The sequence below is a fragment of the Tachysurus vachellii genome, chromosome 14 (genome assembly GCF_030014155.1).
Source record: "Tachysurus vachellii isolate PV-2020 chromosome 14, HZAU_Pvac_v1, whole genome shotgun sequence".
NCBI classification, from domain to species: domain Eukaryota; kingdom Metazoa; phylum Chordata; class Actinopteri; order Siluriformes; family Bagridae; genus Tachysurus; species Tachysurus vachellii.
Genome location: NC_083473.1, coordinates 8,009,486 through 8,036,592, shown reverse-complemented (window position 1 = coordinate 8,036,592; position 27,107 = coordinate 8,009,486). Strand labels below are relative to the sequence as shown.

Here is a 27,107-nt window from a genome sequence, read left to right as displayed (position 1 = left end):
CTTGCATATAGGAAGTAAAGAAACAATTAAAATCTAGCATGTGATAAAAAGATATGCTATTTCTCTTGATTTTTTATTAGGTAGAAGAAGCATGGCTCCACTCCAGATGTTTCACCTTGTCTCCATGCTGCTCCTGTAAGTGTTTGCTGGAGTCAACGGAGTAGAATGTCTTGTTAACGAATCTTTTCGAGCCGACGCGAATCAGAAATATCACACCCTTTCACGATAAATCCACAATAAGAATCTGACCTTTTACGTTTATCGCACCAGTCGTCTCTGCCGTCGAGTTCTTGGGCTTTGTCATATTAATAGGTGAAGAGTTGGCATTTGGTCATGTGCTCGGCGAAGCTGCCCTTTGATAACGCTACGCTTGTGTTTACCACCCAGATTTGCGTCAGGAGATAAAAGGCAGCGCTTTATAACGCCAGTGCTTTTTTTTTTTCTGAGACAGTAGCTGACCTTAACTAAAGTATCAGGTAGGCAGGGGCTTCATCATTAAGAGAGATGCAGCAATAAACAGGAATTAGGATAATCTAGCTGATGATGGATGGTGCATATGCAGCTGGGCATGTGGGGGGCTATGAAGACTCATCTATTTCCAGAGAGTGGCTTAGAGCCAAAACATGTGGACACATAAACACACACGCACACACACTGAGTGGGCAGCAGGGCATCGCTTATATTGTGTGAGGGTAACTTAATGCAGTACAAATCCTCAGCACTGTGAACATCTGATACACTTGCACACTTATTATAAACCCTACACAGGAGTTTTTTTAATTAAAGGCATTTCACATGTGAGGTGCAATCTTAGGATCCTCCATGTATTTTTAATAAGAGCTGTGAAGCCAGGCAAAGTAAAATTACTGCAGCACTTCTGGGAAAACATTTCCAAGTTCAAAGGTTTGTTTTTTCCCCCCAATTTCTCTTCATTAGGTCAATTCCAATCCTATCATCTAGCCCGTTACAGCTCCATTAATGCACAGCAGTTTGCTATCTGTCGCTTAGATTCTTGGGACTCTCCTTGTTTCCTTGGACCCACACTTGGTCACTTTGATACCTTTTCTCCTTGGACCCACAATTATGCCTGGCGCACTCCTTATTACTTTGGATCCACACTTAGAAACGTAGGTCATCATGTTTGCTTGGACCCCCTTATTGGCTTTGTCAGCACTTGGTCATTGGGACCCTCATGTTCATTTTGACCCCAACCTGGTCACATGGACCTTCACTTGGATGCTTGGGCCACCTTTATTTGCTTGGACCCCCAACACTTGGATGCCTGGACCCCAAGCTGGTCATTTGGACCCCACTTGTGACCCAGTTGAAAGACAAAATTATGTTCATTGGCTTATGACTTTTTTGTAAGTAAAATGTAAAACCTATTAAGATGGTTTAATAGACACATTTAGACAATCTATGGTTTTAAAAAGCAGGAAAATCTGACTTATTAATGCATCTGTTCTCTTAGTTGACCTTACTTGATCTCTCAACTTTTGACTAATTCACACATTGCTTTTTCTTATTTGTAATTGCTAGCTAATGAGTTTAAAATATCATGACCTGTGATATGATTAGCCTTACTGTTTCTATGGTTACCAATGTACATCTTTTACCTGCTCTTTAATGCACAAAGAGTTTTTCTGGGAAATTCTGACCTTTAGAGGCAGTAGAACAGACGGCAGTTTGACTCTTGCTTTGTGAAAAGCCCTTAAGATCTTAACTCACTATTATGGACTATACTACATTTAAATATAATACATAAACTTGGTCAATTTGACCACCCACTTGGGTACCCGGACCCCAACTTTGGTTGCCTGGACCCCACTTGGGTGCTTTTACCCCCACTTGGGTGCTTTTACCCTCACTTGGTCACTTGGAACACCCACTTGGTTGCCTGGACCCCCACTTAAGTGCTTGTTCCCCCACTTGGGTGCTTTTACCCCCACTTGGTCACTTGGAACACCCACTTGGTCACTTGGACCCCCGCTTGGTTGCCTGGACCCCCACTTAAGTGCTTGTTTCCACACTTGGGTGCTTGTTCCCCCACTTAAGTGCTTGTTCCCCCACTTGGGTGCTTGTTCCCCCACTTAAGTGCTTGTTCCCCCACTTGGGTGCTTGTTCCCCAACTTGGGTGCTTGTTCCCCCACTTGGGTGCTTGTTCCCCCACTTGGTTACTTGGACCCTCTTTTTTAATTTAAGTGTGATTAAAAAGATCCTTATAGTTTTGTTTATTATAGTCAAAGTCTGATTGACTGTAACAGAAGGTGTTGATGAATGTTCCATAATGACAGCTTGTATACGTTCACAATAGCAATATAATTGCAGAATGCTATTTTGGTCCACCGATGTTTGGCCACCATATAATGATCTGTGGAAAAAAAAACATGACAAAATGATGTGGATGTGATGATATCCGAACTTCCTTAGGCGTTCTACACTCTACCTTTTCAGAGTTGTTCAATCCCTTTAAGAGTTTAAGTAACTGTTAGAGAACAGGGTATGATTAGAAACCACTGGCATTTTGTGTAGCACACTGCAGTCAGCTCATTAGACTAAGATTTCCGAAAAGCTGAGTCTCAAAAGCAAATGTTGTTTGTTGAACCAGTTTCAGATATTCAGCCCCAGGCTATTCTCCAAAACACTCAGCATGTGCTACGTTCCTTCGATTACTCACCGCCAGCCTGGTGGTCCCAACTAATTCTCTTTATCCAGGCTCGATTTGAGCAGCGACCGTTTGGGTCACTGTTTGGTGACCATGCAGCAAAAAAAGGGGTCGTTTTACTTTCAACTCGCTAGTCAATATAATCAATCAGTCTAATTAAGATTTCTTAACTCTTTTGTTCCAATGGACCATTGGTGACATTTTCAGCATTTGTGTTTTAATCCAGATGTTCTATTGTACTGATAAGTGATAAGTGTGTTCTCGCTTGTGTTCTACAGATCTGCCTCCTCCAGCCACACGTGAGAGACCCCCGGGTTGTAAGACGGTGTTTGTAGGAGGGCTACCTGAAAATGCTACAGAGCAGATTATATCAGAAGTGTTTGAGCAGTGCGGCGCCATCAGCGCCATCCGCAAGAGCAAGAAGAACTTTTGCCACATTCGCTTCGCTGAGGAGCACACAGTGGACAAGGCACTCTTCCTGTCTGGTACGCACCAGCAAATGTTCTTTCGCTCTTCTCTCTCTCTCACTTTATCTTTATTTCTCTAGAGCCAAGATCATTCAGAGTGTTGACGTATACATTCACATTCATTCATTTTGTTCACGTCTTACTTTGAAGTCGTTCCAAAGCTGGGATGTACGTAGGTTCGAAACAGCTCAAACGTACGCTTATCTGTTCTAGCTGCTGTAGTTGTTTTGCCCATACTCTCAGATTTGTGTTTGAATTCCTGTGATTTGATTTTTTTTTTTTTAAGGGCAGGACAGATTCTGAATCATAAGACCGGCGGTATTTACACAAGTGCGATTTGGAATCATTTCGCTTAACCTTTTATCTAATGGATATGTGGCTATAAGCCCTCGGCTAGGCTTGACTTGATGGACTGATGGGGATTTAACAAGGGAGGAGGGACTTTGCTAAATCTCTTATGGGTGGTGAAGAGGGGGCGGAGGCCAGCACTCACACTCGCCCAAGTGCTCCTGACACCAGAGGTCATGAGAAGACAAACACACACACATACACACACAAACACACACAGCAGAATAGATTGCACCACCTATGTACTGAATACAAATCACACACAAATGGCACTGTTGCGTTGCCGGAGCTAGCTCATTTCCTCTGCTCGTTGCACAGCGGTCTTATTTCTGGTGTACATACTGTATATATATACAGTCATGTGGAAAAATTAGGACACCCCATGAAAGCCTGTGTTATTTATTTTAAATAGTTAAACATATGGGCATTTTATCTTCATTTTATAAATATTTGAAGTAATATTACTACAAATCATTTTTAATTATTTGTAAAACATCATGGGGGCACGGTGGCTTAGTGGTTAGCACGTTCGCCTCACATCTCCAGGGTTGGGGTTCGATTCCCGCCTCCACCTTGTGTGTGTGGAGTTTGCATGTTCTCCCCGTGCCTCGGGGGTTTCCTCCGGGTACTCCGGTTTCCTCCCCCGGTCCAAAGACATGCGGCATCTCTGGAAAATTGTCCATAGTGTGTGAGTGCGTGAGTGAATGAGAGTGTGTGTGTGTGTGTGTGTGCCCTGCGATGGGTTGGCACTCCGTCCAGGGTGTATCCTGCCTTGATGCCCGATGACGCCTGAGATAGGCACAGGCTCCCCGTGACTCGAGGTAGTTCGGATAAGCGGTAGAAGATGAGTGAATGAATGAATGTTAAACATCATTAAAAAAATCTAATTTCTCGTAAGGTAAAAGTAAGGACACCCCCATATTTAATTGTATTTAAAATGGATAAAATTACCTACCGGTGTATCACATCAGGAGCAAATTATGCCTTCAGAAAGAAAGCAGCGTGCTTATGAGTCTTGTAAAAGATCTCAAAAGAATTTGTAATCAGCCATTCCAATGTCCAAAAATCATGTACAAGTGGAGAACATTTAAAACAACATGGCCAGTTCAGGACATCCAAGCAAATTCACCCCAAGATGCTTAAAGAAGTCTCCAAAAACTCTAAAATATCATCACGGGACCTAAAGCAAGCTCTTGCTACAGTCGAGGTCAAAGTGCATGAATCTACAGTCAGAAAGAGACTGAACAACTTTAATAATCATGAGAGGCGTGCAGGGAGGAAACATTTGCCGTCTTAGAAAAGCATGAGGGCAAGACTGAAGTTTGTGAAAGACAACAAAGACAAATGCTTCTGGAATAATGTGCTTTATGAGTCTAAAATTGAATTATATGGACACCATAACAGAGGCATGTTTGGTGGAAACCAAATACAGCATTTCAGCAAAAGAACCTCATACCAACTGTGAAACTGTTTGCTGCAGCAGGACCTGGCCAGCTCATCATCATAGACTCTACTATGGACTTTACGTTGTATCAGAAGGTGCGTGAGGAACATATGAGGGCATCTGTCAAAAAAATTGAAGCTGAAGTGGAACTGGTACTTGCAACAAAAACATACCAGTAAATCCACCAAGGGCTCAATGAAAAGTAAAAAATGGAAAAGTCAAAGCCCAGATCTAAATCCTATTGAGATCCTGTGTGGTGATTTGTAACGGACTGTAGATGCAGGAAACCCCTCAAACATCACACAGCAGAGAGAATTCAGCATTGAAGACTGGCGAAACTTTCTTCCAGTTGATGTCAGACACGATAAAACATCACATTGAGGTTATTTCAGCCAAAGGCGGAAACATTAGCTATTAGGATAAAGAGTGTCATCACTTTTTCCTCAGGTGAAATATTCATATTGTTGACTTCTTTTGTTTAATAAGTGAAAAGTGATTTTGTTGTTGTTGTTGTTGTTGTTGTTGTTGTTTAAAAGCAATTACATCACTTTCATCTACAGGTACAAATTAAAAAAAGATCATAAATTGACATGTTTACATTTCTTAATAAAGAACTGAATATTTAATGGTGTGTCCTAATTTACGTGACTTTATATTAATATATATAGTATATATACATACTAATATGTGTGTGTGTTTGTGTGTTCAGTAATGCTGGTTGTCTCTAAGCACTCTCGTCTCTGGTGAACGCAGCTCTATCGTAAGGCCAGAGCAGCGCCTCATGTATTACATGGCCCTGTGAAGGAGCTCTTCAGGCCTTTCCATAAATAAAGGCACTCATTTTGGACGCAGAAACACACCATATAAAATATTTAGTGTCGTCTGGGAGCCGTAAAGCATAGGGGGGGTGGGCGTGAGAATAAAGTGTGAAGATGCAGCTCATTTCCATGGGCATTGCCCAACCAGTGACCGCGTTCTTTCTTTCCCAAAGCCGTGAGCTTGAAGAACCTCGCCTCTTTGCTCCAGGTGCACAATCCAGCCCATAAACAAAGAGATATTTCACTGGTGACTTTTAGGAGGCTTTTTGCTTTCTGTCTTTCCCGTTTCACATGAATTGAAGAATGAAGTAGGAAGGAGTTTGTTGTGCTGGTTTTCATGTGTGACAAATTGGATTCAAATGAACATTAGTATTTAAACGTGTGTAACTCTGTGTTTTTAATGGCGTGGAGTGAACGTTAGCAGGATGTACGGTGTGTGTTTATATCATGTACGGCGAGAAAGGGAAAAGCGTGACACGTTCTTAAGCACAAAAAATAATCCGTATCAACAATTTATCGTGCAAGATTTTGTTTTTTTTCTTCTACATTTTAGTATTGTCAAGTGACCACCTACTAGCAAATTCTCCTCTATCACACAAAAGAGGAGGAAGAGGTAAACAAACTCTTCCTCTGAGACACCTTAAAAAAATACCCAGCAGCATCATTGTGCTGCATCTTCATCAGAGGGCAACACACACACACAAACACACACATACACACACACACAGAGAACACTATCAGCCATCTTACATATACATAAGCTCACAGACACAAGCAATTGGCAAGTGTCAGTGTGATTGACAGGTGAGAGAGAGTATGCCCCTCCCACCCAGAAAGCATGGACAGTCTCTTGACTTCAAGTTATGGATGGTTGGAAATGGCTGGATTTCAAAATCTCACAACGATAAGACAAAAGCTTTCTGCTGAACCATTTTTTTTTTGTTTATTATTGATGAAGTTGTGAGATATTTTTTAATCTACACACATGAATGCACAATGTTTCGGTCGTAACATTTCTTGCATACATACTGTACGTACACCTATTAACCATTGATCCCTCACTTTTCTGAGTTTTTTCAATCACAAACCCTTCAGTTTCCATAAAAGCCAGTTGGAAAGCCTGAAGTGGAAAGAATTTGGGTCACGACGCCTTCACTTCTTGGCAGCTGTTACTTATTTATTTGCACCGATTGCACTGAAATCACACACTTCATCTTTTTTCAGCTGGTAGAAAATAAAAGGGCGGGACGTTCTTCTGTCATCACTAAATGCTCAAGGCACGGAAACATCTCATATACTGACATAGCTTTTTTATTTGTTGTTGTTCATTTTGCTTTCTTTTCTAGCAGCGTGCAAAAATTTTTGGCAGGTAAATCAGACAGTTAAGCAGAATGGAAAACATCTTCCTGTTCACTACATCTGCTCACTAACTGGGGTGTTTGTGTAATCTCAGAGCTGCACTTTATACCCAGTAGACAGGAATGGACAAGGTTTTGTCAGAATTTTGGGCAGACAGGTCATGTGTAATATTTTCTCCTCCCGGACGATTTTCTTGCCTTTTTCTATTTCATAAATAATTAACAACTTAGCATGGTTTCATCTCAGAGCTGCAAACACTGTAAGGAGTTTATACCTGAGGGGAGGAAAGTGTGAACACACAGTGTGTGTGCGTGTGTGTGTGTGTGTGTGCATGTGCGTGTGTGTGTGTGTGTGAATCAGCTAGAGTACAGTGAGGTTTTTCCCTGCAGTGGTGAGCTGCAGCTGTTTCAGAGGGAAGAGCAGAGTAAACACTGGCATATATTTAGAGCACAAAAGACACAACCGGATAAACCCAGCATTTCCCTCTGCAGGTGTTCTTCTTTACAGACTAAACACGCTTTTTATTTATTGTTTATTATTATTATTATTATTATTATTATTATTATTATTATTGTTATTATTATTAAATAATTAAATAAACAGGCTATTTTGGATCTTTATTAGGAAAAAATTCACACTTCAGTTTCAGTGGCAAATGAATTCATCACTAGCTTGTCACATTGCATGTTTTTTTGTTGTTGTTTTTTTAATGCTGATTACAAATGGTTTCCATTTCCTGGCTTGAGCCAGTTAGGAGTGTTGTTGGAGATAATGGTGGAGAAGATGGCGATGATTCCACACCGTCTGTTAGGGACAAGGACCAGATTCGGCGATAAACAGCCAAAACCGTCTGGACCAATTAAATCCCGTTTTCTGCTGGCTTCAGGCCTGTCAACAGGAACTATTAAAAGTTTCAGGAAGTGTGTCGTTTACACTGAGTGCACTGTCTACTTATGCGTGTTATTAATCCACTAAGCAGCTGGCAGTTTAGCATTGATAGGCATCGAGCTTTTGCACCTACTGTATCAGGAAACCTGTTGATTTTCTGATCTCGCTTTTCTGCACAGGTTACCGGATCCGCCTCGGCTCCAGCACGGATAAGAAGGACACGGGCCGACTGCACGTGGACTACGCTCAGGCTAGAGACGACCTGTACGAGTGGGAGTGCCGGCAGCGCATGTTGGCAAGAGAAGAAAGACACCGGCGTAGGATAGAGGAAGATCGTCTGCGCCCACCGTCACCGCCTCCCATCGTTCACTACACAGAGCACGAATGTAGCCAGCTGGGGGAAAAAATCAAAGGTGTGCACTTTATCATCATGATAGAGCTGCTCTCAGTTTTCTTTTATTGCAACGGTTCCTTTCTTTTTTTTTTTATCTGCACATTTTTCCATCTCCACACTTTATATAATGGATGTATGTTTCCTGTAGACTGACATAGTATGTTTTTGTGGCTCTAAATGCTGTCTGTCTCTCTTGGTTTGAAGTAGCCTGCTGCTAAATAGAAGCGCCATCTGTTTGGTGTTTGAACGATGATCTACACTCAGAGACAGAATGCAAGAACAGATTTGTGTGTGTGTGTTTTGAGTAATTTCAGTATAGTAATGAAAGTTAGGAAAAAATAACAGATCTTCTTTTTTTTTTTTTTTTTCTTATTTCAAAAATAGTGTTTTAATGTTTCAACACTCCTACATACACCAGGCTGCTCCTGATTTGTGGGATGTACCATTTTCTTTCTCGTCCAACCCTCTTGTTACCGTGCCAGTCTTTTACCCCACCATTTAACTCACCCATGACATTTCAATCAGCTGAGAAATAACTCTTTCTCAGTCTGTAGATCTAAAAGAATTTAAAAAAAAAAAAAAAACACCACACTGTCTGATATAGCAGCTATTTGAAACAAGTAAAATTTGAGAATACTCTGTGACTCAAGAGTACACTAAACATTTCTCAATTTTCAAACCTTTAGACAAAAATATTAAAATATCTTATTGGTCTGCAAAATATTCTTTGTTTGATGTCCAGGACGATGGAAAATGCCAATCGTTATATTCTGCCGTCAAAAACCATCTAGATGAAGGAACCTCAACCCGGAGCGATCTGTCCATGAGTCGATTCAGTTTGGCTCCTTACCAGTTAGATTGGAGGTCCTTAGGTCTTTATTTATGTATAAAGAATACAAAATCTAGTTTAAGATTTAATTTAAGTTTAACAACAGACAAACATGGATCTGATCAGTGTGGTGTTACAGTTGTGTGTAATGTAAAGTGTAGCAGTGGTGGTTAGGGAGCTTGTTTCACAGCCCACATGTTAAACTAAATGATTCTATTAATATTGAACACAGCCTGAATGATTCATCTTTATGACACATTGATTCAGTCTGAGAGGTGCTGATGGAGTATTAATGACAACCTGTGCACACTGCTTTATGGCCCACACACAGCCAATTTACACCCGGAGAAAGCTGTGTGTGTGTGTGTGTGTGTGTGTGTGCATGCATGAATGTGTTTAAACCTACTTGCTTTTGTATGTTTGTACTTGCACTTGATTTTGTGTGCTTTCTGAGTGTGTGTGCGTGCATACGTGTGTGTGTTTGTGTGTGTGTAAATGTGTTTAAACCTACATGCTTTTGTATGTTTGTACTTGCACTTGCTTTTGTGTGCTTTCGGAGTGTGTGTGTTCTTGCACCTGCTTCTGTGTACTGTTTGTGATTTTTGTTAGTGTGTGAGTGTGCATGTGTGTATAATGTGTACTTGCATGTGTGCATGTGTGTGTTCACATGCACGTGTTTGTGTGCGAGAGTGTGTGTGTGTATGCGAGTGTGTGTGTAAATGTGTTTAAACCTACTTGTTTGTATGTTTGTACTTGCACTTGCTTTTGTGTGCTTTCGGAGTGTTTGTGTGCTTGCAGCTGCTTCTGTGTACTGTTTGCGCTTTTCGTTAGTGTGAGTGTGCATGTGTGTGCACGAGTGTGTGCATGTGCTTGTGTGCATGTGTGGGTGTGAGTGTGTGTGCGTGCGTGCTTGTGTGTGTACGTGTGCGGGTGGGCGTGTGTGTGTACGTGTGTGTGTGATGACTCAGGACAGTAAGGACAGACTAACGTTTATTGTGCTGTTCTTGACAGAGATCAATGTGTGAGCTTATCTGTGTGCTCAAATCGAGGGTGAATTATGCTAAACAGACCTGCAGGCTTCCTGAAGCTGAGCAGATGCTGTTGCACCAGATGCACACACTACACACAAACACATAGTCCACACACTTACACACACTAAAGAGACCTGAACAAAGACGCATCTTCAGTTGGCACTCCTTTTTGAATAGAGACCTTAAAAGGAGACACTGAAGCTCTGTGCAGAATCCTAATACCCTTCATTACAATGGCTTTCCCATCTCTCTTCACTCACACACACACACACACACACACACACACACACACACAAACACTCAGAACTCCACAGTGGCACCTTGGATCTCCCGTGTGCGCTAGAAAATTAACCAAATTCAGACACAGCACTTCTGTAACAGTGAACTAGAAAGTACACAAATCAAGTCTGAAACAACTTAACATTCATCATTTGGAGACTTCTAGAGGGATTTAATATAACGCTAAATACAGCACCCGGGCTTTCTTAACCAGATTGGCCTGAAGTTCACAAGCTGTCTCTTTGGCATCACATGACTATTTGTTCAGGATGTGAAAAAAAAATGCTATTCAAGAAAAAAAAAAAATATTATTCTGCTTATACAAATTAGCTCTGACCAGTGATTTACCTTTGTTCATGTGGCAGACACATGATGTGCAATCCTGGCATTTAGCATTTAGATAACAGAGCTGATAAGTATACGAGTGAGACCTGTCGAAGAGCGTTTGGTTCAGTAAATCCAGGGTATAATCCAGAGTACTTAGAGGAAACCCTCTAGGGGAACTTACAAACTCTACACACAAGGAGGTCAGAGGAATGAATCAATTCCCAAACCCTGGAGGTGCAAAACAAACATGCTAACCACTAAGCCTCTGTGCCCCGCATGATATCCATCTCCAGGGTCACTGGTTTGATGCTAAGCTTGGGTTACTATCTATGTGGAGTTTCACATGTTCACCCTGTATCTGTGTGGGTTTCCTTCAGGTTCTCTGGTTTCCTCGCACCTCCAAAAAAACTGCCAGTATAAGTGGACAGACTATACTATATTTTCCACTGTGTGTGTATGTGGTTTTGTGTGTCTTTTGTGTTTGTGTGTCTATGTATGTGGTGGTGTTTTTTTCGGTGTGTTACCTTTTGATGAGCCGGTGTCCCATCCATGGTGTATTCTCGCCTCGCACTCAGTGTTCCCTTCTTCTAGCTCTGACCAGAATAAAGCTCTGACTGAAAATTAATGGAATATTAATAGGCTTCGTCCTTAATTTAAACCACCTGCCTACTAAAGATGAGTCAGAAAGGAACGTTTTGAGATAAGTCCATATTATTTGATGTAACTTGAAATGTCCTCAGGTGTGGACTGTGCCATGTGTACATGTGTTCAGCTCTCAGGATTGGGCATTGATTAACATGATTAGTTCACCTCTAGTCTTACTTCAGTGATCTTACCTTCGTTAAAGACTCTAGTGATCTAGTGACAGTTTGGAAAAATCTTCTAAAGTTCTCAAACCTTGTCTTCATGGTTTGATTTGTTCCCAGCAGCATTGTACTGTATAACTGGAACAGGATTGAGTCCCAGAAATTGTAACACTACAGCATTCAACAACATTCTATACAGTCGTGTGCTTCAAATTTTATGGCACCAGTTTGGAGAAGAACCACACGTTGGTGTGATGATCAGGTGTCCCAAACTTCCAGCCGTATCGGGCAACAATAAGTCGTTCATTATGGTTTTAATAACAGGAACAGAAAGATCTTTTCTGTGAGGAAAGAAACCTGAAGTAATGGCGTTCTCTATAAAAACAATCCTAGGATCGATGGTGGTGACAAACAGACATCCATTGATTGACAAGGAACAAGTGCTCACTCTGGTCTGGAATCATTATACAGAGTTGTAGAGTTGTTGATGCTCTATTTACTGACATTTATGTAATCTCAAACATCAAAATTTTATAATGAACATGCAAAGCAAGCGGTGAAAACGTCCTCACGTTGCTGTCAAATACAGATCATTTATCCTACTTGAGTAAAGCGTAAACAATTATAAATTCATGAGCTATAGGATGTTTAAAGGATAAAAACAACAAGGTTTTTACCAGAGGTTCTGTGTCTCTGTGCTACTTTGGGCTGTTTCAATCATTTTAATTATAGTTTGCTATTACTAGAGGTAAATATTACTATCATTCTTTGTCTTGTGTTGTTTTTTCCACTTACTTATATTGTATATTGTATTTTTATTGGACTTTATTGGTTTTATTCTGTTTTAATCACATTTTAAATTAATTCTACAGTCATTTAATTTTTGTATAGCGCTTTAATCAATGGACATTGTCTCAAAGCAGCTTCACAGAACATATGAAATATTGAACAGAAAGATTACAATACAGACAAAAGTTCAAGATTAATATTAGACTTGTATTTAAACGTGTTTGTATTTATCTCTAATGAACAATACTAAGATGACTGTGGTGAGGAAAAACTCCCTTAGATGGAAGAGGAAGAAACCTTGAGAGGAACCAGACTCAAAAAAGAACCTCATCCTCATTTGGGTGACACTGGAGGGTGTGATTATAAACTGTTATAAACGCCAGAGGGTGTTATTATGACTAATGTCCTTTCTATAGTCATATACAGTCTGACAATTGTGTATTGATTTTTGAGTCTTTGAAATCTTCATTTAGTGGAACACAACTGGAGCTGGTACAATCTCTGTATGCCTCAGGATCCTCACAGGGTTCGCTTCTTCTCAATGAAGGTCTGAAATCTGCATGAAGCAGAACACAACTGGAGCTAGCACAATCTCTATATGCCTCAGGATGGGTAGAAAAAGAGAAGCAAGTGGAGAGGAATAAGTCGTTGCATTGCGTTTTATATTCTGTATCATTTCCATGTCTGACAAAATGCTGCTTTCTGAGGTGCCTTCATATGGCCAGTTTGTGTTTCGATCGCTGTATCCCATCATCCAAAATAAAACACTCAGACATAGAGTAATAGACTACACTATGATGAGAGAGAGAAGTTTGTATACGAATTAGATTTGATTTTATTTCTAGTGAGAGTAGTTTGGTGGATCGGTGAGTACTCACAGAATATTCGCTCTACCCTACTGAACAGTGCTTTATTAGTGCTTCATTTTGCCAAATGGACTTTTTAAGGTTCGGTAACCTGGCAACACTGTGACGTACGCGGCCTTTCAAGCCTGAACTTTTCCTTACGGGTGCATTGATAGGTAGTGAAGTGCTGCTTTATGAGACAGCGATTAATGAGACAGCGTAGGCATCAAGGCAACAGCCTTCTCTTTCAGACATACCTACAGTAAAATGCTAAAATGAAACTTTAATGCGTTTCAGCTTGTTTTCAGCAGTAACAGAGATTCAGTGTCCTTCAGTCAGAGTTTTATTTCGAAAGGGTTCTGTCCAAGACCACACTGTTTATTCACTTGTTGCTTCTGTTTTATGAACTTTCTAAAAGTAAGCAGTCTGAAGTTTTTTATGTGCGAAACACATCTCAATGTTTGTGAGCTTTTACAGCTTCCAGTCTAATGGTGTAGAAAACATGACCAAAAAAAAAGAGAATAGTAAAGTGCGTTCCAGTGCGAGCTTCATCAGCGTATCTGCGAGCTTAATTGTTTGAGTATTCATTAGCGATATAACCTTTGGCTAATTTGACATGAGGTATGGAGGCGGACTGTTTGTGAGTTGTAGCTCTTTTTTCAGTCCTGTCCTACGCATTCTGCTCTCAAAATGCAGAATCTGTTCATCCATTGGCACCCAAGTTAGTGTTTGGCTAAAAGCAGCCAAAATATTGCTTGGATTCTGTCCCTCCTTCTGTGATGTTCTTTCCTCTGAGTCGTGCTGTTTGCGTACATGCCTGTGCATTCTCTGAAGTTTCTGATGTACTTTGACACTGCTGGAGCTGAGATGAGATGTGTTTCTTCTGGCACTGAGCGCTCTTCACTTCTCAATGGCAAGCATCCATAACGTTTGTGTCATGCAGAGTTTAAGTCCCCTTTTTTTTTTGGTTGTAGTATCAGATACTGATAGTGAAACTGATACTGAGACTTTTATTTTAATTTTATTTATGTTACCTGCTGCTGTGTGATGCTACCAATGTGCTCCATGTGTTGGGGTTTTGGTGTTTAAGCATTATATTTAATAGAGTAGCGTGCTATTGAGTATGCAGTAGAAGATTTAAGGCTTCTCATTTAAGGCTATTCATATAATTAACCCTGGATGATTGTAATGCTGCTAAACAGAATCCTAGTTTTCATGTTTCTGACTGTTTATACTTTACTCGGGGTCAACAATTACTCCTGGCTCTTCGTAATCTGTCGTTTCACCCTGGATTAACCTTCTTATTAGCACATCAGCAATCATGATTGGATAATTCCAGCGTGAAACCACTTTAGATAACGGCTTGTCTCAGGCTTTCACTTCAGTGTGAAAAATAAGTTCAGGTGTGTAATTGTGTGCTCGGGCAGGTATTGTTAGATTTCTTGGCTTTCTTAAAATTCTTTTGGAAACTTTTCAAGTTTGTTGTGTAGTTGATCAGACTTCCGTTTTTTTTTTGTTTTGTTTTTTTTTGTTTTTGTTTTTTCAGCATGACGTATTTCCTCCGCAATAAAACATGCACTTGTGATGTTGTGGTAATATTCAGTTTTTTTTTTTTTTTAGTCTGACTCTATTTACCAAGCTGCTTTTGTTAAGTGTTGCAACCTTCTGGTTTTCATGTGATATGAGGCACATGTTTGGCATCACAATGTGCCGTTAATCCTGCAAAACTGCTGCTTCAGGTCAAGGTTTCATAACCCGGGGTAAACAGCACTACCTTTTTTAAATTACTAGAGTGAAACATTCCTCTTCCTGGGGGTTAAAATTCAGAGTTTAAAGCAACTATAACCCAGGGTTAATCTCAGTGTGAAACGTTCTTAGGTGACTCAGTGCTCGCTGAACTGAATTTCTCGGCAGTTTTTCTGCATGCTCAAGTTCACTGCTCCAATCCCATGAATACATTTGTGTGATGTTGGCATTGTTTATGAGGAAATGTGTAGGTAAATGAGCACAACAGTGTTGTCCTGATACCAGTTTCAGTATTGATACATCCATACTCTCCACCATACATCTCTCTCTCTCTCTCTCTCTCTCTCTCTCTCTCTTTCTTTCTCTCTGTCTCTCTCTTTTCCCTTTTTTAGACGACTGCAAGTTTCCCGAGGCAGTGCGAGTGCTTCTGACCTGGGTGGAGCGAGGCGAAGTGAACCGCCGCAACGCCAACAACTTCTACTCCATGATCCAGTCGTCCAACAGCCACATCCGCAGGCTGATGAACGAGAAAGCGGCTCACGAAAAGGAAATGGAGGAGGCTAAGGAGAAGTTTAAAAATGCCCTGGCTGCCATCCTTGTACAATGTGAGTGCTGTCCTCCCGCACACTTTAAAGCAACGCTTTGCTTTTAACACTCTGAAAAGAGACGCACTCAGCAAATGGGCGCACTCTCTCCGAACATGAGCTCTCGACACTTTCAGCCATCTTAATGGAAAGCATAATGCAGTGGCACTTTAGAGCTGATTGATCCAGTGCCCAGGGATATGGAAAACACACAGCACACAAACACAGCCTGTGGAAATGTAAGTACTTACCGTAGCATGAATTGATATTTAAAGACAGAGATAAAGCCACAGGATGAGCACTAGATTTTCGTTTCGTTCGAGTATATATTCGGTACGACGGAAAACATTATGCACGTGATAAATAAAACACAATACATGGAACCACACAAAATAGCATTTTATCTTCCTTGAGCACAAAATCAGCATAAAGCACTTCCTGTTAAGAAAACGTCACGACGACACACCACTCATTCAACATGTTTTACTGTCTACTTATCTTTTCTCGTTATTCTGATGCGGTCAACATCCGGGCGGAGGTCAGTTCACAGTTTGGGAATTATTTACATTTACAAGTAAATGATTTCAATTTGAATCGAAATAAAGTATCAAAAGGAAATAGCTTTTTAATTCAAGACCAAAATACTAATGTTATATTTACATGTCCGAACTTGTTTTGAGTGTTTATGTAGTCCACAGACGATGCACTGTGGTATGATTTTTAATTAACCCCTTAAACTCCCAGCAGCCTTTTTGTATATCCAGATTCACACAAGTGTTTCACATTTAAATGACATAAAACTTAAATATTTGATCGATTTGGGTTTTTACATTAATGACTGATGAGGAAATTTATCATTGTGTCTTCAGTGTTCTAATACGTAGTGAGCTCGAGTCTTTACCAGATATCTGTGTACATCATACACATATTTCCCAGCTATGGAGCTGATTGAGACACAGCCAACGTATGTTATGGGAAAAAGAATAAAATAAATACTCGAAACTTTGATCAAATGATTTTTCAGCTACTGACCATCCAACGAATTTTCCCAGATTGCCTGATATTTAGGTGTAATATATTTAACTCAGTACTACGTTGAGAGTTTCAGGGGTTAAATACGGTCTATTTCAAGGTTTGGCGAATTCTATACACATCTAATAATGTTTCTACTTTAGCCCTGCACTAGAGTTACCAGGATAATAAGATTCACAAGAAATAAAAGATTAGACTGCACTTAGTCACGTCTAGTGTCAAATGTTAAATTGTTATATAAAATCTGTATCTCTAAATATAAAATGGACAAAATGTCATCAAAGCTAAAAACAGTCGTTCTTCCATTTGAAGCTGAATAATTTCACTTTCTTCCTCAGATCATTAACGTGATTTCATTTTGCATCAGGTAGGAGTCAGGTAGGAGGTGCGAAGTGATTCAGATGATAATATTCTTGCAGGTTGATTCTTATATTATGTATTTTTCTGTATCGTAGATCTTTGAGGATGAGTGTGTTAAGCTTTTGTTACTTGTTAGTTAAGTTAGCCTTGTATCTCCTGTGCAAAGCTAAAGAGAAAATTCAAAGAATCATTCTGATTCGTATGAATCAATTCAAATTGAATCATATTGATTAAGACTTGGATTAAAGTAATTATTCCCAGCTGGATTACTGGGACTGGCCCCCGGTGCTGAAGTGCGCACTGATGTTGTCATGATGATGTTGACATGATGATGTTGATGCATGCTGTGGTGCGAGTGTACCGAGGAGTGAGCAGGTAAGTGCTCCAGAGGTCTGATATCCAGCCTGGAGCTGAAAGCAGACGCAGGTAGAGTATTCAGAGTATTCAGCCTCGGCACACTGACCACTAAAAGGCATGAAGAGCTGCTTAAAGCATTAGCAGGAGCCTTCAGTATTGTGAGAATAGCGTGTCGAGAGCGCTAATGTCGAGGGACGGCCGGAGCGAAAGAAAGTAAGTATTCTCCATTAAAGCAAAGCCACAGAATGTGTTTAGCTTATGAAGTGTATACTGAAAAGACTGTGCGGATGATTTGAGGGGTGAAATAGGGGATCTCAGACCACCTTGGCAACTTCTGCTTCAATTTTCTCCGTAAACTACATAGCGCGTTGTCCGGTATGCACGGCGGCACGGAGCGTTGTCCAGCTCCTGGCTGTCGGCTGGTCGATAGCGTGATTGATTACTTCTGAGTTGATGTGTAAAGGGTAACAGATACAGTCAGAGGTGCTCCGTCCAGGACACGAGCAGCACTATCGAACACTCGCTTAATACCCATCGATTCAAACACCTCCTTCTTATCACTTCGTCTTTGAAAGACACTGTCATGTGTGTTGAGGTTGGGTACAGTGCCATAAGTCTTACTCTTAACTTCTCCTACACAAAATAAGAGAATTCCTTTGCCACATGTGTTAAGAAAACTCATTTCACAGTTAAACTTATTTATGAATGTGGCATGGCCCTTAAATGTCACTAAAAAATTGGATCCCTGACAGCACAGGTTTATGAGCAGTGCCTGTAAAAAAAAAAACAAATAAAAAAAGCTTATATATTTTCAAGTTTTTAGTGCCTGGAAAGTTTCTTTTGAAGCGATGGCACACTTCACCTCGCAGCTTCAACCGTCAAGCGTATGCTCTGGCTTTTACGTTATTTATCCGTCACGTTTCTTTCCAGCACCACATCGAATTATACTGTACTATTGAACCTACTTCAGATTTAGTATTTTCTGCAAAAAAAGCATACGTCGTCTCATCGTGTAAAACGTTCTGGACGAGTTGAACTATAGCTAGTTGCAGCCGACACGCGTCCTCAAATGACATCAACCTCATTTGCATATTTGTTTGTTTTTGTTTGTTTGGTTTTGTTTTGACTGCATGTCTCTGAGCCGTACCGAGAGTGTAGGATTCAATTTGGCTACATTTTTGCAGATTTGCCATGCCAACTGCTCCCAATTCCCATCATGCTAGCTAACAATCAGGGAAATAGCAAATGTTTAGAAGCCCCGCTGTGCATGTGCGCATCAGGGATTTCTACAGCTTTATGGAAATGAACCGTAACACCCGAGGAGCGTTTTACAGCCCAGCGCTAAATTGTAGCACATGCAAAAATATAAGTATATCATGACATTTCAACAATCCATAATTCACTTAAACCCTAGTTGCTAGTGAATACAACTTATTTCGCTTCAAATCATTAACATTTAGCTTCCGTTTCTACTCTTCTGGAAAGAATTAACAGCGAGAAATGCGGTAGTATGGATGCAGAAGTAGTAAATATATTGTATAGTACGTATATGATATAGATATAGAAATAGAAATCCATAAAAATTCATCATCGTGTGGACGATTTATGATGGCAGTGATGGTGACAGAAAACTAAAGGATTTCATGGAAGATGAAGAAATAGTGCAGACTGTGTTATTTGTTTTAAGTTCAAGAATCATTTTTGAATGCTGTTGAAGCTGATGGAAGGAAGGAAAATTAAATACGGGGCTGAGCTTTGAAGTGGGCTGTAAGGGAAGCGTGAGCGAGTGGGAGTCAAATCAGGTTTGTGGTGAAAGTGGGAAGGAAAATCTTCCAAGCAGGATGGAATAATCAGCTCTGCACAGATCTCTGGTACAGTTTAGGAAATAACAGGAAAAAATAGTGAAATATGTTTCCGTCTGTGGGTAATTTTATTCTATTACTGTTAGTCATAAAATGTCTCAGTATCCAACTTCTGGAAAATCTTTTTTTTTTTTTTCCTTTTTTAAAAAACAAATAAATAAATAAATAAATTCAATTGTTTTTACAATTTATTTTTCAGTGTTTTTTGATATACAATTCACACAAATAAAATCATGCATTTTGCATAATGTTTGCAACCTCCAAGCATCTATTCATGCCCTGATAAAATAACATGCCCGTACTACACCTGTAAGGACTTATCCACATGAGTTTACACACGACAGGGATTCAAAACGAATTCATTTACTTTTTTAATCAGTTACTTATTTCTCAATTAGTCACATTCGTTAGCTGTTTCTAGCAGATGCAGATCATTAATGACTGAGTAGCGAGGTACATTCTTTAAACGTAAGTGACGGAGTTAATCTCTGAGACTGAAAGCTGATATGTCATTTTTTCACACGTTTCATCGCTAAGAGGACTTAAGTTGACAGGGAATTAATGACTTAGAGCTGTCTTCCTTCAGCATTTCACACATTTTATCTGCAGATTTTTTCTAAGTGTGTCAGATGTAAAGAAAAAATAAAAAGGACAGCAGTGAAGTGGTCACACTGTGGTGATGACAAACACGTGAGCTGTTCACAGTCACGCATGGATGAACAGGAAAGAGGATCGTTAGAGCAGGACAGATCATCAGATACACATGTACAATCTTACGGCTTATCGCCGAACACCGTAAAATCTGTATAAAAGTAAAAAAAAAAAACTAAAAATAGGTTTGTTAAGATGACAGATTCTGTTAAACAGACTGTAAACATGGTGCTCTGTGTTCCACCGTAATGGCGGATTTACTGCAAACATATGCTCCCGTTTCTATAAACTGAAGCTGAACAGCAGTGAGATGGTGCTGGACATTAATACCTGACTGTAGGAGTGCTGAGAGTCCAGTTCTTTATTCTACAGCACATACATAACATAAGACCAACACCCCAGAGGGATAAAAAAGAAAATAATATGTTTAAAAAAAATCACATTATTATTATTATTATTATTATTATTATTATTATTATTATTATTAATAATAATAATAAAAACTTTTTTTACTTTTTTAATTTATTTATTTACTAAACATAGCAGAATAAAAGCAACTGTGCTCATTTTAAAACAATGACATTGTAAAGGTTCAAATAAAGAAATAAATAATTAATTAAATGAATAAATAAAACAAAAGAAAAGAAAAAGCATCAGTGTCTCTAAAATCTGTGGTTGCTGCCCTAAATCCTTTATTCATATCCAGTTGATACACTTAATGTTGATAGTGTTGGGGCTTTTTCATATCTGACACATCAGCTTTTTTCTGAGTAACGGTAAACCGAATCAATGTTGTCCAAACCAAACCTCGATTCCTGATCAGACGGATCAATTATAACGATCACACTCTTGCTGAAAATCCGTCTTCCTGGATGAGCAGAACTCCAGAAGATAAACACTCTGAACAATGAGAGGATATTTCACTCACATGTGACTTACAGAAACACATTGCGGTGCACTTCGAGGGTCTAGCTTTTTAAAGTGATCCAAGCCCAGGGGAAAATACATCAGTTCTGGATTTAAGATAAAAAATAAATAAAAAAATAAAAAGATCTCCATGTCTAAAAGAAACACTAGACACTACAGATCAGGGCTTTAGACAAGACCAGTGTTGTCTAGTCCATTACCAAGACTTGGGTTTGACATCAAGTCAAAATCAGATCCATATAAAAGATGAAGAAACTGAAATTTTATTTTAGCTTTGGCTTTAATCGTGCATTTTGTCAATGATTAGGTTTATTTTTTCTTTTTTGAATAAAGGAATTATTTCTTGTGAAACTCTGTGCATGCGAAAAGACATCATTTATTTTTTACTAAACTCTCAGTCGAGAACAACCCGATGTTTATCTGAGTCCAAATACAAATGCCAATAATTCTTTGTCGAGTCCAAGTCAATACAGCAAACACAATACTTCTGTATGTCTCTCTGGATGAGATGTCTTCTTAATGTAAACACTCTATAGCCTGAACCACACTCTAGCTTTGGAACCACATTCTTAAATAATTCTAGACAAAGCAAGGAGATGATTGTCCACCACATAAATATAAAGATATAGCAGAGTTAAGTTTGAGCCATGATCAGCTCTAAAACAAAACAAAGCCCTTGAGGAAAATGGATCATGCGACACAGTTTTCATTTCTACCGTCTGAAACAATAATCGACAAACTCTCTATGTTTTCAGTTTGTTTTTATGTTTCTGTTTCACAATAAAAATGACACGGACTACACGAGAACGTGCTTCCTGTCAGCTACGGAAAGTCAGCTGAGACTGTTTGGAAGTGTACTAACCTGGAGCAGTGTACAAAACAGCAACACACCTGGCCAGGAAAAGCATCTGAAGAAAGCTTTTAATAGAAACTCTATTAAATCAGAGCATTAAGGGCAGAAGAGAGGGCAGAAGCTTCAGAACAAAACACCATTTTAACATGGGGATATGGTTGCTCACTGGTTAGTACTTTTGCCTCACATCTCAGAGGTTCAGGTGCCATTCTTATAGAGTTTGAATGTTCTCCCTGTGCTTCAGGGGTTTCCTCCGGGTGCTCTGGTTTCATTGTAGACCAGTTAGATTGGCATCTCTAAATTTTCCATAGTGTGTGTTTGTATGCTGTGAGGGGGGCACGGTGGCTTAGTGGTTAGCACATTCGCCTCACACCTCCAGGGTCGGGGTTCGATTCCCGCCTCCACCTTGTGTGTGTGGAGTTTGCATGTTCTCCCCGTGCCTCGGGGGTTTCCTCCGGGTACTCCAGTTTCCTCCCACGGTCCAAAGACATGCATGGTAGGTTGATTGGCATCTCTGGAAAATTGTCCCTAGTGTGTGATTGCGTGAGTGAATGAGAGTGTGTGTGTGCCCTGTGATGGGTTGGCACTCCGTCCAGCGTGTATCCTGCCTTGATGCCCAATGACGCCTGAGATAGGCACAGGCTCCCCGTGACCCGAGGTAGTTCGGATAAGCGGTAGAAGATGAGTGAATGAATGAATGTATGCTGTGATTGTATCTTGTGCCCCGAGTTGCTGGTATATGTTTACTCCAAGCTTCCTGCAACCCTTTGTGGGATGACCGCTACAGAAGATGGATGGTAGTCTTTTATTAATCAGTATTTCTACACTAGTTCCACTAGTATGACCTAGGTGTGACAAACATTTTCTCTGCTTATTAGTATTTTTATCATTAGAATAAAACCATCAAAAGTAACCGATACTTGACATAAAGCTGTGCACGTTAATAATTCATGCTTGTAAACAAACAGCCTTTGTCACAATGGGGCTAAAAATGCTAAAACCCTGCTGAATCGTACATACATCCCTATCATGAGTCGGGCACAAGCAGCCCATGTAGCTGAATCCTTGCTGAAAATATCAGCTGTTTCTCAGAATAAAACTGTGTATTAAAGCCATTTGTGAAGGTAAAATGGTGTTGTTTAGAGATGGCACAATATCACCTGACATAATGAAAACCCCATAGCAGTGTTTGTGCTATCACATGTAGCAGGTAGCAGCAGCAATCAGATCAAAAGCTATCAGACTTCCAGTGAATTTCAGTAAAAATTGGTTTGTAATGATGTCTTTCTGGATGTACAGTGGCTACAAAATTGTACCCTTCTGACCTGAAAGTGGAATGTTAAGAGGAATTTAGCCCAGAAAACTGGAAAAAGTACAAAACAGCACAACAGAGCCATTAGGTCTGAAATTAAGTCTGTGCAGAAGAGGTCTAGTCAACAAAAACTTTATGTAACTTTATGTAAAGTAGAATATTTAACAAAACCCAAGCAAGTGTGCTGATTCGGCAAAAAAAAAAGTGTTGAATGAATAATTCATAAAAACTTAGCATTCAAGACCACTGCTACAGTATACTCAGACCGCCAGTGATGGAAAACAGGACAAAGAAAGTCTAAGATTTTCTTTCAAGGCATGTTTTCTTAAAGGATGCAAAAAATATATTGATATCGATTAATATAAAAGTAGCTACTTGATATCTCTGCTGTTTGATGAGAGGCTTCTGAACTTGAAGATCAAATCTAAGCTAATCTAAGTTCGTAGTAACTCCAGGTGCACCACATGTACAGGTGAGCACTCATCACACTAACAATCACTCTTTTCTCTCACACCCACGCGTATAATCATGAGATTTTTCCCTACATCTAAATCGATGTCTTTCATCAAATTAAAGGATGCTGAAGCCATTATCGATCTTGCAGCAGTACTCTCACTCCAACTTGCCTTTATCTCAGACTGAGCTTTCTCAACCCTATTGACTTCACTGGGTTTATTAGCCCAAAAGCAGGAGGAAGAGAGGGGCAGAGAGAGAGAGAGAGAGAGAGAGAGAGAGGTAAATTGGTGAAAAGTCCCTCACATCCTTTAGAGGTGACACCGGAAGAATAATATAAACATCATTCAAAAGATGCAGTGTTCTGCAAGCAGGAGTAATCACATCACCGCACTGTCCGGCTCTGGGTGTGTCTCAGACTCGCTCGCTGAAGAAATACATTTCATTTTAATATATTAGAACAGCACAGTTATGATTCTGTCTCATTTACATTTATGGCATTTGGCAGAAACAGTCATCCATACATTTTTATCTCATTTTATACAACTGAGCAATTGAGGGTTAAGGGCCCTGCTCAGGGGCCCAGCAGTGGCAGCTTTGTGGACGAGGGATTCAATCTTGCAACTGGTAGCCCAGCACTGTAACCACTAAGCTACCACTTCCCCAGCACTAAGGTTTAAATAAACTCTCTCATTTGAATAACATTGTTTCTATAGTAACTTAATTCGTAGGAATGTGTATTGTAGATATTCACATAATTGCAGCATAAAAATTTAACGTTTTTTTTATTGTTAATTAACACTAAACAGTATAAACATTTCTGGCGGAAAGCGGGAATTCATTTCTGTTATCTAACAAGCTGCTATTTTAAAAGAGACGCCGACAGGGAAACTGTGTTTATCGCTGCAGTAAAGTTACTATAGTGTTTTGTGGACGTTCCACAACATTAAACTTAACTATAAATGGATATGAACAAAAATAAAATGTTGGTAACTTGCTTTAGACAAACAGAAGTAACTTCGTGACATGCTGCTATTGGGAAATTATGGACTTTGAGATAATAACTGATCCACATCCTGCTTTATTCTTATTATTTTTGTGATTATTTGCTTGAGAAAATGCTTGATTTTTTTTTTTTTTTTTTTTTTTGCTTGATAATAATATATTTATTATTTACTTTTTATTTTTATTTTTACAAAATTAGATTTTAGAGTTTTTGTGCTTATTTTCGAAAATTATTGAATTGGAAAATTTCATTAAAAAAAGGCTTCATCTTTTAAAATCCTACCAGTGAAGACACATATGCAATGACTTTCTATGATAGCTGTACTCGTCTCAACCCAAAACGCTCCTGGAGGGACTGATTCGTTTCGTTTTTTTTGTTTTTTTTTATACAATATCATGTGTAGACAGCAAACAGTGATAGTGATAGATACCAAATCTTCATGTACAAGCTTTAAAAGAAAATCGTTTCTGTAAGAAGAGCACAGTCGATCTGCATGCCTGCAGTCCCCTAGGCCTCTGGGGTTTAGTGTCTGCATTTCTCACAGTCCTGATTCAGCTCACAGCGACTGTGTTAACTGACAGAGGTTGTGAGTCAGTGGTGTTAAAGCACAAACAGCATTGTGTAGTTTGGGCTGGGGTTTGATGTTTGATCTTCACTGGAATATTCAGTCTCTCCTCCTGAAGGATTACTGCCACAGCTCATCTCTCAATTCTGAGTGGATGAACTTATTTCCGTGAAGTTTCGTCTAATGAGTTGACGCAAGAGAGACGTCCTGTCAGGCACACACACACACACACACACACACACACACACACACACAGCGCAAGTAATGACGTGTGCCTTCCCTGTAGATGAGTCTCATTAGTCTCCACATCTACCTGCTTTTTTCCCAAAAGCTAGCGATCCTTTGAGTCTCCTGACAGCTCAAAGCTTCCAAAGAGATCAGAGGTGATGTGCTAATATTTTTTCCGCTTTGTTCGTGAGCTCTTAGAGGAGTTTTTGCACAGAAGTTGCCTCAGTGGTCTGAACAACAGTCAAACGGGTGCCCCAGTGTTTCCTCCATACATTATTGAAGCATTAAAGCTAGCATCCATGCACCAGTGTTGTTGCTGTAGAGATGGAGAGTAGGGCGAGAAAAGTAGTTCACTGCCTTCCTATCTGACACCAGTTTTTTTTTCCCCCATTCCTCTGCTTCTCCCCAATCGCCCCTCTCTCTCTGTCTTTCTTTGGACGGTACATACTGGCCCCCCGCGTCCCCCTGCCACAGTTGAGCAGATTGTGTCTGTATTCCACGCTGCTTCCAAACAAAAGGCATGGGACCATTTCTCCAAAGCCCAACGCAAGAACCTGGACATGTGGCGCAAGCAAGCAGAGGTTGGTGTTCTCAATTTTTGCCTTTGTTCTTCTGTTAAACTGAATATGTTGACAATTCTGGTTACTTTATGCACTGATCCATTAGGCCTTTTTATTTCCCCGCCCTCCAGTGCAGTTCCATATGCTCTCTCCTGAGTCGTACATTAATTAGGTCTTAAACAGGGGAACGGAGACAGTTGGCTGTACCGGAACTGTAGCTGTAAATTACCAGACAGTTGCCGAGTTCCCAGCAAGCGCTTAGAAGGTAACACACCTGAGCGAGGAGTGGTGCACAAGAAGAGCAAGACCATTGCCCTTTTATCCCACACTTACCTATGGACACTCAAGGCTCTTCTGCAGATCAGTGCATTCCACACAGTCCTTCTCATTCACTGTCCTTTGTCTGGACTGCTCTGTAATTCAGTGCTTTAAAATTCCCTTTTTTTTAATATAAGCCAATTGAGACATTAAGATGAAAGAATATCTCATTAATTAATGATCTGCAGCAAAACATGCTCTGAGTGGGTGGAGGAAGCCAACGAAGTATAACACTGTTGTCGTTTACTGGTCATTCGGTAAGTGTTGAGACTCGTCTCTCACGCCCCAAGTGAGAAAATACCGAATTGGGCGTGTAATTAACATCATAATCTCCTTTTCCAGGCTGCAACACAGCGGCATTTTGCATGGATCGGAGGGCTGATACTGTTTATGCTAATCCAAAAGTGCTTAAAAAAAAGGTCTTGTTAAGCAAGTAATGAATATACACTCGACAGAAAGCGTTCACGTTTCAGAGTCGTATCATGTAATCTCATTAGTGTTAAATGGGAACTGGATTTGGAACAAGCATTGCACTGATGCAAAAGAGTCTCGTCGTGACATAAGGTAGGTGTTTCATTATGTCTAAATGTGCAGTTTTTAGTTCATGTTTGTCGTAATGTGCTAACCTGCATAGCGGAGATGGAGGATTAATGGAAATTTGGATACCTTGTGTTTTTTTCTTTCCTTAGCACTGACAACGTGAATGTGGCAAAGCTGAATGTGGTTTCCTAACCGTGGCCACGTTGTCCTTGTTAACCTCATACCAGTTGGCTACACTTGTTCTCACTGCTACACAGCGATACACAAAGACTCCATTGTCCTGTCCAAGCTACCCAGTGCTCATAGCATAGAGTTTTACATATTTATATGATTCCCAGTAGATTCCCAGTAATTGGATCCTGATTGAGGCTGGTTTTGGTCAGTCCAGAGAACAGATGTTATTTGGTTAATTTATTTATTTATGTCTTAAATTCCATGTGCTTTCAGGCACAGTGGGCCTTGTT

At 40.0% G+C, this 27,107-nt stretch overlaps 1 protein-coding gene across 9 annotated transcripts in view; it reads left to right on the top strand.

Moving 5' to 3' along the window:
• enox2 (ecto-NOX disulfide-thiol exchanger 2) overlaps window positions 1–27,107 on the top strand; it is a 247,092-nt gene that overhangs the window by 188,717 nt on the left and 31,268 nt on the right. For 8 of the 9 annotated variants that reach the window (XM_060887123.1, XM_060887126.1, XM_060887122.1 and 5 more), the window contains 4 exons: window positions 2,944–3,150; window positions 8,169–8,402; window positions 15,428–15,640; window positions 25,700–25,806. In XM_060887123.1, the coding sequence (XP_060743106.1) occupies window positions 2,944–3,150; window positions 8,169–8,402; window positions 15,428–15,640; window positions 25,700–25,806 (761 nt within the window). The remainder of the gene's footprint in view (window positions 1–2,943; window positions 3,151–8,168; window positions 8,403–15,427; window positions 15,641–25,699; window positions 25,807–27,107) is intronic. The other variant, XM_060887130.1, reaches the window with a different exon arrangement.